The following is an 11,853-nucleotide window of genomic DNA, read 5'->3' as shown; positions in this document are numbered from 1 at the left end:
AATATGATTAAAAAAAAATTAAAAAGAGTCAAAAAAAATTAACTTTTAACCGTATTAGCAAAATAGGGCATAACACAATATTATAATTCCTACCTTTTTCACTATAATAATAATAATAATAATAATAATAATAATCATAATGATGATATTGATGAAAATGGTGAGTTTTTTGAGGAATAGATTAGAGTTTGGAATGAAGAAGAAGATGAAGAAAAAATAATTAAAATTTAGTGAAACAGATGAAGAGAGTTAAACATGAAGAATACATACAACTGACTTAGGTGTAACATGAAGGGAAAAAAAATATATTTTAGAGTTCAATGTGTGTTTTTCTTATTAGTAAATTTATATTAAGGTATAATAAAAATTAAAATTTTAAAATTTTAATTGAACGTACTGAATTATTATTTGGATGCAAATAGAATCATCTAAAATTATGTTTCATACAAAACCCAAATTGAATTAAAAATGCCTAAAAACTTAGGGTTTGTTTGGTTTGATTTTAGGAGAGTTGTTTTTGAATTTTTTTTCTAAAATTTTGTTTGGTTTGTGGTTTTTCTCAAAAAAAAAATTTCAAAATCCTCTCTTACACATCAATCAATCACTTTTTCTCTCTTTTCTTACTTTTTCAATTACTTTTTTTCTCACATACATCTACTCAATTATAACAAAATATCAAATCATTTTAAACTCTCAAACTCCAAAATTACTTTCAAAATATACAACCAAACAAACTCAAAAAATGTCTAAACTCTCTCCCCAAACATCCCTTAAGGTCTCAATTTATATTCTAAAATTTTTAGAATTAACTGTAAATAATTTGAGGCCTCAATCATGATTCCTAGAAAATATATTTCAAATGATACTTTGTTATTTTTTGATCACTTTTTTAAGTATTTCAACTAATATTTTGGTCCTTTTTTGCTATTGTAAACTTTGTTATATATCTAAGTAAAATTTAGCAGATTTTTATGAGTATTATTTTTTTTAATATGTATGAAAGGCTTCATATTTAATGCTCGCTTTGCTCCTAAAAAGTTCAGAACTGTGAGGAGATGAATTCTCACTTTTAACTTTTAGTAATTTTTAATGGCTATTTTATTCTTGATTTAAATAGAAATGGATATTAGCATTTCTTCTTCTTTTTTTTCTTTTTTTTTTTTTTGAGATTTTCATAGCACATATATAAATGATATATTTATGATTATCATAAATGTTTCTTCTATTTTCATTTATTTATGGAGATTTATAGAATAAATGATATGTTTACTCTTTCATGTAGAGATTTGCATGGCATGTATATCATTAGAATAATACTATATATACCAATTAATATACTAACTAATATATTAACAGATGATGTGACATAATTTTAGAGATTTTGAATATTTGTAATTTGCATAATAGGTGAGGTCAGTAATAATGGCATAACACTAGTTGGTTCACTAATGTGTACATTAATTAGTATATGTAACACCACCGATATCATTATGGTTATTATATTTATTACTCCATCTCTATTTTGTTAGTCCTTTTTATTTTGGGGGATTAAAAACTTAAAACGCGAAATGTATGATATTTGCATGGCATTATATTTATTACTAGTTTATAAATCATAGATCTTAAAATCTACAATATTTGATCTATTATATTTATTACTAGTATCATAGATTATATTGATTACAATTAGGATCATTAGTTTAAAATCTATTATATTTATTGGTTCTGTTCTAAACATGAAATCTACGATATTTAAAATCTATTAGATGCAAATATCATAGATTATAATGACCATTATGCTCTATTATATTTATTACAATTTTATATCAGAGATCTTAAAACACGTCAAATTAAACTTTTTATAAGAGTAGGGCATGTGATCAGGCCCTAAGCAAGACGCTTAATCCCCTATCAAGCTGTTAATGAGTGGTTGATCATGAAAAAATATAGTGTTCAATCATCTAGCAATCTCTTAGAAAGCATCCCTCTAAAAAAAAGAAAAGAAAAAGAAAAGAAAAATAAAGTCAAAAATTTCGTGAGACCATTTTATTAGAAAATCATCTTAAGAGCAATATAATATTGCAAATATCAATTTGGTACACTTTAAAAACACAAAGTGTGCTATCAAAAACATTCTATATGAAGTGAAAATGTACCTTATTTTAATAGAAATCAATATTATTGATAATTTGTTACTATATATCTTTTATACAAAAAAAGAATAATTTTACAATTAATGATCCAATCTTATGATTTAATTTCGTTACCCTTTTACCGTTTGGCATAGGATCTTGATGTAGCAACGTACTCCACATCAATACATAGGCATCGATTCTTATAGTTTTTTTCGGTGCCTTATTCTCAATCCATGATTTAATTTGTAATTGACTCATTTCCACACAAAACAAATAAATTAAAAACATCTAGTGAGGAGCTACAATGGATGGAGCACAATCTTTTCCAAAATGAAAAGGTTACCAATTTGAATGGTATTAGATTTGTGTCTTGATGAATAAATACATTTTGCAAGAATGACTTCAAATGTTAAGATGAGTAGTAAATTTGAGATTTTAAAGTTAATAGCTGCACAAAAAAGATGTGCAAAGTCATGAACTCATTGGTTGATTGCCAAGCCACCCATCTTTGTTGATGAAACGGTCTCTTGAAAACTCTTGTAGTAATGAGCCGTCAAAGTTGTTTTTCTCCCACTCTACACGCTTCGAAGTGGAAGCTCCTGCTCCTTTACACCCAATCTCCGCATACGTCAAATTCTCTCTATGTTAATTTTGCAAACAAACACAAAACCAAAGAGCATTATATAATGTACAAGTAAATTATTTAGTCACTTTTTATTTGAATTTTTTTAGTTATTTTTTAAAATTTATTTTTACCTTTGCTGCATTAGATGGTCTTAAGAGTTTTAAAAATATTAAAGTGATTTTTTTAAAATATTCACTAAAAAAAGTTATAAAAAAGAAAACCCAAGAAAATTGACTTTATTTGTTTTTTTGTAATTTTTTTTCCTGATTTAGCCCACTTTTTTCTTTTTTTTTTTATGTATGAATTTTTTAAAGATTGTCTAGCCTGGTAGAATCTTAAAGAGAAAATATTTTAACAAACTTTGCAAAAAGAAAACACTAAAGCAATAAAAAAAAAAAATTGCTAAATAAAATTTGCTTCTGAGTAGGAGTTTCATTTTTTTTTTTGCTTCTACCATAACTTTGGAGTGCACAAGGCTCTCGCTTAGAACAAAATTTAAGAAATTTACTAAGTAAACAATCACTCCAAATTTTTCAATGCATAGACATTTGTCCATTATTTGAAGTAAGCAAAATTACTTATATATTTTTTGTGGAGAGGTCAATTCTCATTATTCAAATTAGCCAATCTCACTCTCATTTTTCTTTGTTGGTAAAGAGGTTGATTTTGAAAATTTAAGGGGTTGTTTGGGATGACCTAAATAAGTGTACTTTTTGTCTTTTTATGAAAAGATGTGTAGAAAAATAGAGAGATGATATGATGGAAAAAAGATAAAAAGATAAAAAGTGTGTACTTATTTTGGGTTGCTAAACTTGACCTAAAATAGGCAGTCAAACTCTGACATTTTATAAAGAGATTAACTTTCGTGACTCGACCCGCAATCAGTGGGTTTTGTGGAGAGGTCAATCCTAGTGTTTTGAATTAGTCAATTTCATTCATATTGTCTTACTCTCATTTTTTGGGATTCGTAGTCGCACAACTACTAGGTTGGCAATGGATTCTACTCCTCATCTCAACTAGGTCACAACCTCCATTAATTTGCACGGATATGTATATATAATAATTGTATGAATGAATGTATGAAAGGAAATATAAGCTAAGGTAGTGAACATACTCATGGCCTTGGTATTTCGAAGCATCCCATCCAGCAGAAACCACCACTGAATCCAACGTAGTACCATGAAAAATAACTCGGGAGTAAGGACGGTATGCTCTTCCGAGATAGGCTTGGCCAGTCCCAAAAACATAACCATTCTCAAACACGAAACCACCAGGATCTTCTTCTGATTGCCTTCCCTGTGCTGTTATATATCCCGCTGATACTTGTGATGGTAGTAACCCTGCTGTCACATTTATTCTACACTCCTTCACACCAAAAAAAAAATATATATATGTATGTCAACAAACCAACAAACAGCACAAATGAAACTTTGTATTTTGTTTTTCCATTTTCAGTTTTCAGAAAACACATTTGGCAAATTGCTTTCATGAAGATTTCCTAAAAAGGTGTTGTTATACATGATAGTATAGCACTATGTGGTCCTTTTATTTTAAGGCAAAACATCTATGATTGAGTTTCAATTTTGTAAAAATAGTACTCTCATATCATTCTGTAGTTATGTATAAAAAATTATGCTTGTATTTTCTTTTTATGAAAACAACTAATTTTGTAGTATGAAATACCGAAATGTTGTTTTTGACCAAAATAAACACCGAAAAGTAGTTTTCGATTTTTCTGAACCGTTCTGCACAAAACAATATCAAGAACAGTGCAACTTAGATGGAGATATGACCTTAGTTTGTGTTTTGATTTATTGTTTCTATTTCATTTTCTTAAATTATAAAATTTTTGTTTGGTGAACTAATTTTGAATACTACTTAAAAATAAATAAATTAATTCATGAAAACTATTTTTTAGATTGAGTTTGGATATTGCATATGACCTGTTTTGGCAACACGATTAAAAGTCAAATTTTTGACTTTTTTTGAATTATATTACCTCTCTACTTTTTTTTTGTATATTTTTTCAAAAAAAATTAAAAAATCAAAAAAACAAACTTTTAATGTACTTCCAAAATAGGCCTTTGTAAAAGGATTTGTAGAGTAAAAAGAAAAGTCATCCCTTCTCTTTTTCTTTTCCTCAACAAATCACTCCCAAATCCAAAATCATTGGAAAAGACCACATAGTTATTTTGGAATTTTCAAAAATTATTTTTGCACAAAAATAACACTAATCTAGTGTGTTTGGAATATTTTTTAATCTAGTAGATAGTTGTGAATAAAAATAATTTGATTGATGTATATAACGTGATATTTTAATTTTTTTGTGATTTTTTGACTTTTTAATTTTTGAGTCAAAAATCACAAACCAAACAAGACCTAAAAAGTTATTTTTGCGCAAAAATTAAAACGATGTATTTTTCAAACACTTATTATTTTGTTTATGAAAGAAATGAAAATTAAAAATACAACTCATTAAGAAAAATCCTTTTTGTTTTTTTTTTTTTAAAATGATGGAGAACCTATTCTAAGCATGGTCACCTGGACCCATCTAAGAAAGTAAACTCAAAGTTTAGAGGTCACCCAACCTTAGCCAATAAACCAACCAACCAAACAAAATAGCATACACATTTACCAACTCGAATCCCTCTCAGGAGTAAGAAAAATCACCTCTCAAAAAAAGAACATGCTGAGAATTACCTCAAAGAAAGATTGGCCATCACCCCAAATGAAATCAATGGCACCTTCAATGTAGCAAGAATTAAAGTAATGGCGACCTTCAACATCCCATAATGTGTCTTGAAATCCCAAGAATGCACAATCATAAAAAGCTGCTTTGTCTCCATATATCCTTGCTGCAACTGCTGGCTTCACTTCATCTACCACAATTGGCCTGTTATATGAGTTCTTCAATTGTATAATCACAACATTGTTAGTATTAAAAGTCTAACCACACAAAAATCAATAATAAAATAAGATATATAACTCTTTTACATGGGATTGGACTAATTTTTTTCCGATCCCATACCCATCATGTGAAGTGGTTGTATTTGATTATGTGATTGGTTTTTATGCAAGTAGAAGAATTGATATAAATAATTTGATAAGAAAATAAATGCATGTAATGTTATACAAACAAAAAATTCATACAAAATTTTCACACATAATGATGTGACTCAATTTATACCTTTTACTCGTTCAAAAAAAAAAAAAAAATCATCTTTTACTTCACAAAAAAACACCATTAAATAAGAATAGAATGACATTGCCGTATTATTCTTGTGAATTTTATGTATGAATAGAATTTTTCTAAATGTATTTATCACTTGTTTGGGTAAGTGAATATGATATAAATGTGATGAAATGGAAAAATTTGAGAGAAACTTATTTCTTTTATAATACTCATTTTAAAAAGTAGAGAGATTGGGAAGAGAAAGAAACCAATTAACTTATTACTATTTGGGGAAATTACAAAAACTCTAAGGTTATAACAAAATAAATCTTGAGATTTTAATTTTGTCAATTTAAATTTATTTTTTTTTATTTTCAATATAAACTATTTACCGATTTCCATTAAGTAAAATCGATTGAAAAAAATAATATTTTAATTATTAAACTCAATAAAAAAAGGTATTTTGGATATTTTACGTATACTTAGATTGAGTTTAATTATTAAAATACTTTTTTTTCATCTGTTTTACTTAACGAAAATAGACAAATAATTTAGATTGAAAAAAAATAAAAAGACTAGGATTTAAATTGACAAAATCAAAAACTCTGGATTTATTTTGTTCCAAAACTCAAATTTTAGTTTTTTGTCGTCGTCGTCGTCATTGTAATTTCCCTTACTATTTTTTATAATGCCAAATTTGTCCTTTTAGACATAGAAATTTTTTTAAAAAAATGACACTGTAAAAGATTAATTTAGTAATATAACGTGAAATAATTTTGTTCTCTTTTTCTTTTTTTTTTTAGTTTGTAATTTAACCAAATAAAAAGGAGATAAACCACGGAAAAAATTTCTTCTTTTCTTTTCACTCCTACCTTGTGTAATCATTTCTTTTTATTTCTCTTCTAGGTTCCGGACAGGGTGTGAGCTAATCCTTTTATAAAAACCAAACAAGCTAAATATCTAATTTGTGTTTTCTGAAAAATGAAAATACAAAACAAAAACAAAAAAACAAACAAACCAAACAACCATATCTTAAACTAAATGGTTTGGAAACTTGATAAGCCACTTATGACCGACATTTTCATAATCCTATTTCTTATTTTGTTCATGCATACACTTCAAAGCATATAGTAGCTAGCCACAATCCTTCCAAGAAAAAACAAATTAAAACAATAGAGAAAAAACTAAAAATAAAACAAATAAACTGGTAATACAGTGAATTACACCTTGAAATTTAGCATTCATAAATTTTCTATATATTGCAGGGAGGTTTTCCTATGGTGTGCATCCCTTTAAGGGTGCTTATCATATCTACCTCTACCACAAAATGTGTAGTTTTATCATAAAATTTCATAACATTAATCATAAAATGCATAACCTCACTACAAATTGAAGTAATAAAAAATATCATAATCAAGCCACAAATTTTGGACATGTTATGTTAACTTGTGGCCAAATTACGCATTTTATGATTGATATTACGAAATTTTGTAATAAAGTTATACATTTTGTGATAGGATGCATACACACCATAACATTTTCCATTGCAGGGATACAAGTCAAAACCTAACAAATTTATTTTTATTTTTATTTTTTATGTGTTTTTTGGAGGTATTTTACCATGAAGGCAATGCCCTTGGCAACAAAATTGTCCGGTAACACGGTGAATGTAGCACTAGAATCTGTCTGGGAATGGTCTTCCCCTGAAATTGTTGTTTGGGTATACCCACTTCCCTCAAGAAATATGCATTGTTTCTCCTTAGGAATGGTTACCTTCTCCCTGCATTCACAACGATATGTAATACTTCGATCATAATTTCAGAAAAAAAAATATAAATAAATAAATAAGTCAAATGATTACATGTAGATGCCGGGATGAACATGGATGCGAAGCCACTGATCATTGTTGGAAGGAACAGAATCAACAGCCTTTTGAATTGTAACAAAATTTCCTTTGCCAGTTTGATCAACAGTGATAGTATATGCATATTTTGATGGATTTTTTACATTTACTCTGCATTCTATGGCTCTAGAGAGACCAAAACAAGTAGATACGAGCAAGAACACAATGAAAGTTAACGAATGAATCTGCATTTTTTTTATTGGGGGGTGTTGAATTGAATGTGCTAGGTTTATTTGCTTAGGATGGTTATTGAAGAAATGGCATGAAAATCAAAGGGATTAAGATATATATAGAGAGAGCTCAATTACTACATGGATTGGATTGATCCTTTCCAAATCTTTGAAGACAAAATTATTGTAATTGCTGAAATGTAGCTCTTTCTTTTTTCAAGATTTTAAAGAATGGATTGGACCAAAAATTTCAAATCCATGCACAACTCATTCCATATCTAGCCTGATTCAATCTAGACTACTGAAATTGAAAAGAGTAATGCTACAGTAAGTATGCAGACCCAGAAAAATGCTATACTTATAATCACTTTTTTGAAAAATTCTTCTAAATTTGAGCAAACTAGGAAGATGTCAACATGAATTGAAAGTTATGACAAAAGGCTAAATCCTTGAAATAAAATTTTATTTTAAAAAAAAAAAGAAAAAAAAAAGGATAGTTCAAAAGTATTGAAACAAATGAACAGAAAAAATTTAAAAATAGAAAATCCTTATGACTAGAAGCCTTTTGCCAATGGAAACGTTTATTTCCTGCAATTTCATGACTCCTTATATAGAAGTATTTTTCATTTTTTTTAATTGAAAAATAAGAAAAAAAAACATTTTAATAATGTTAGGAAATGTTTTACCAAAAAATTGATACAACACTCACATAGACCCTACACGGGACCCACCCTACAGAATCGAACCAATGTTTATTTGTTGTGTCACACAGTCGAGAGGATTAAATTAAACTGGAAATAAATTTAGAAAAAGTCCAATACAATTGATTTTTGCATTTTTATTTTGAAAAATAAAATACAAGTCAACCAATTTTTTTAGATCTAATGATATGTAAGTGATATGATTGGTTGATAATTAGAAAAGATATGAGAGAGTGTTATCTTTAATATCCTAATTGATTACCACATCACTGAACTTGAAAACTTAATCTAATTTTTTTTGTTTTTTGTTTTTGTCTTAGATAGCAATACTCTTTTATTTTTATTTTTTGGTCAATTACACTAGCCGTCCTTGTAGTTTGGGTATTGTTTTACTTTGGTTCCTAACTTTTCAATTGCGACACATATGACCCTGAATTTTGAATCTTGTTCCAAATAAGGACAATTGAAGATACCATTCTCAATTTCAAGGGTAAAGACGTCAATTTGATAAAATATAAATTAATTTGATAAAAATAAATGTCAAAAAAATATTTTTGAATTTTTAAAAATTATTTTTACCCACTAAAAATAAAATTATGTAAAATTGATAATTTTTTTAGATATTTATTTATTTTTTTACCAAATTAATTTTTATTGTGTGTTTGGATGATGATTATCTAATGGACATTAATTTTCATGAGATCTCAATAGACATTTATTCCATAAATATTTTGCTTGATTGAATTCTAAATATATTAAATCTTTACCACACGCAAAGATTAATAATTTTCCCTTATTATGGGATTTTTTTTGATTGACTTCGTTATTGTGCTCTTTATTGTATTTTGAAAATTTTACCTTGGTCATGAGATTCTTCAGTAGGGTGGTCATTGAACTTCTATAATAATTGGATTATGTTTACGTGAATATAAATAATCTTTATATTTGTAATTAATTGTTAAAAATTAATGCTCCCAATTTATTCTATTGAGATTATATATATATATATATATAATTATATCCCAAAAAAAATGTTTTTGGCTTTGGTTACATATTAAAAATGAAACTTCAAGGAGTTGGGGTGGTCGTCAAGACTCGGGACTTGGAGGTGTGTTTTATCTACGGTTTGAAGTTCAAAACTTCCTAAGTGTAAACATTTTGTTGGGATCAGACAATACAAAGCTTTTGCCTTAGCTTTAATTGGGCCTGCTACAAGTAGATAATGTGATTGGTCCCTCAAATTAATCAGTTTAATAGCTTAAATACCGAGTTATTAAAAAATATATTAAAAATGAATGGTCCCAATTTAATCTATTGATTTTTTTTTTCTATATCTATAGTAAAAAAAAAAAAAAAAATTGCAGTCACTAATACAAAGTAAGGACTCACATGTACACACCTATACGAACAATTTTTACTTATTTTTTAAATAGAGATATTGTATATCTTTAAAAATTATGAGATAACAAAAATTATAATAAAAATTCTCAAAAGAAATATGACAATAAAAATTTAAAACATCTTAATACTATGCTAATATGTATTTTTCTAACAGGACCTACATGTTAAAACATCATAATAATAGTGGACAGAATCAGGATTTATGCTAGGGGTTATAACGATTCCGGTTTTACCTTCCTTTGTTTATTGTATTCCGGACTTAGTTCCGTGGTTATGTTGTTGTCTTATTCTCATTTACATCCTTTACTCTTTGTATTTGAGTCTTGGGTTGTGTTGGGCAGGTTTGAAACAGGTTGGTTGTGTTTAGAAACCTAGTATTGATGCCCAGATTTTGGCCTGCACGCTCGAGCGGGGCTTTTGACGCTCGAGTAGACCCTTCGTTTTTACTTCTTCGCTCGAGTGGGAGTTTTGACGCTTGAGCGTGGTTTTTTATCTCTCAGCATTTTGCTCTGCAGGTCGTCGTATGCTCAAGCGGGAGTTTTGACGCTCGAGCGGGCCCTTTTTGATTTTGTTCCTCTGCTCGAGCGAGGAGTTTGATGCTCGAGCGGGGACCATGGTCTGCAAAACTTCTGAAAGTGTGCATCCGGCGCTCAAGCGGCGCTTTTGACGCTCGAGCGTGAGTCTGTGTCTGACGCTCGAGCGGGGCGACTGCTATTTCAATCCGAAAAGTGACATTTTGGATTACTTTTTGATTTTCTTTCTCTCTCCTACTTTTTCAAAACCTTCATTGGAGAGCACCTCTCTCTAAAATTCCAACTTCTCTCTAGGGTTTGATCTAGTAGGAGTGATCCTCTATCCTTGGGCCTTTGTAAAAAGTGTTGATCGCGTTATGGGCTACGTTTGGATCCGAAAATCTTGGGATTTGGAGCATCTCGAAATTCTTCATCTTCTCCCTTTGAGCTCCGAATTTGAGGTAGAGATAACTACTCCTTTTTATGGTCTTTGACATAAACTATTGGTCATTTTGATGTAATGTCGAAGTTGGGTAATTTTGGGTATTAGGGCTTCAAAATGAATAAAGAGGGTTTTGGTTATTTTGGCTCATAATGTGCATCTTGGGTCTTAAAATGATGGTGTTGTTGTTGTTGAGGATATATGGGACCTTTGAGTCATTGTAGAGAAGAAAGAGGAGAAAGCCCTAATTTTTGTTATGAATTAATTTGTATAATTAATTCGGAAATGTTATGGAATTATGAAATTGAGTTGGGAATAATGAAATTAGGTCATTATGAGGTAGAATGGTGGAGTTGGATTCATTAATCACTCACCTTTGAAAATGTTGATAATTTACCTGTTGGTGCATTTATTATTTGTTTAGAAATAACTGTTTTGGGCTATCTGTGGAGGATAGTCTTGATTGTTGTAGACACTGCATGATGATTAGGTGAATTAAAACTAATCAAGTTGTGTATTTGAATACATGGGTGCCGAATCCCGCAGATGAAATTTTCGTAAAATGACTATTTGAAAATAATCACACATGGGTGCTGAATACTGCGGACGCAATTTTCCGTAAAATGGCAATTCAAAATATCTATATATGGGTGCCGAGTCCCGCGGATGAAATTTCCGTAAAATGGCCATGAGAAAATAATTACACATGGGTGCCGAATCTCGCGGACGCAATTTCCGTGAAATGGCAGTTTGAAATATTGTTGGCTTGAGATGTAGTCTCGCTTAAGTTGT

At 29.0% G+C, this 11,853-nt stretch overlaps 1 protein-coding gene across 1 annotated transcript; it reads right to left on the bottom strand.

Moving 5' to 3' along the window:
* Positions 1–2,606: 2,606 nt before the first annotated feature.
* On the bottom strand, positions 2,607–8,026 carry LOC114297971 (Pectin lyase-like superfamily protein). The gene is made up of 5 exons (XM_028242449.2): positions 7,794–8,026; positions 7,553–7,712; positions 5,461–5,667; positions 3,875–4,125; positions 2,607–2,775 (listed from the first exon to the last, which is right to left on the bottom strand). The coding sequence occupies exons 1-5, from the start codon at positions 8,024–8,026 to the stop codon at positions 2,607–2,609; spliced, it is 1,020 nt and encodes a 339-aa protein (XP_028098250.2).
* Positions 8,027–11,853: the final 3,827 nt, after the last annotated feature.

Source organism: Camellia sinensis, chromosome 2 (assembly GCF_055761805.1).
Source record: "Camellia sinensis isolate YWXY chromosome 2, ASM5576180v1, whole genome shotgun sequence".
Taxonomy (NCBI): Eukaryota; Viridiplantae; Streptophyta; class Magnoliopsida; order Ericales; family Theaceae; genus Camellia; species Camellia sinensis.
This window is presented reverse-complemented; position numbering and strand designations above follow the sequence as displayed.

Bases quoted from the DNA above. Each gene is read 5' to 3' on its own strand.
- LOC114297971 (XM_028242449.2), bottom strand. From the start codon at position 8,026: ATGCAGATTCATTCGTTAACTTTCATTGTGTTCTTGCTCGTATCTACT. The intron at 7,713-7,793 runs GTAATCATTTGA...TTGTGAATGCAG, and splicing joins GTTCATCCCGGCATCTACAT to GGAGAAGGTAACCATTCCTA. The intron at 5,668-7,552 runs GTAAAATACCTC...ATACAATTGAAG, and splicing joins CCAAGGGCATTGCCTTCATG to AACTCATATAACAGGCCAAT.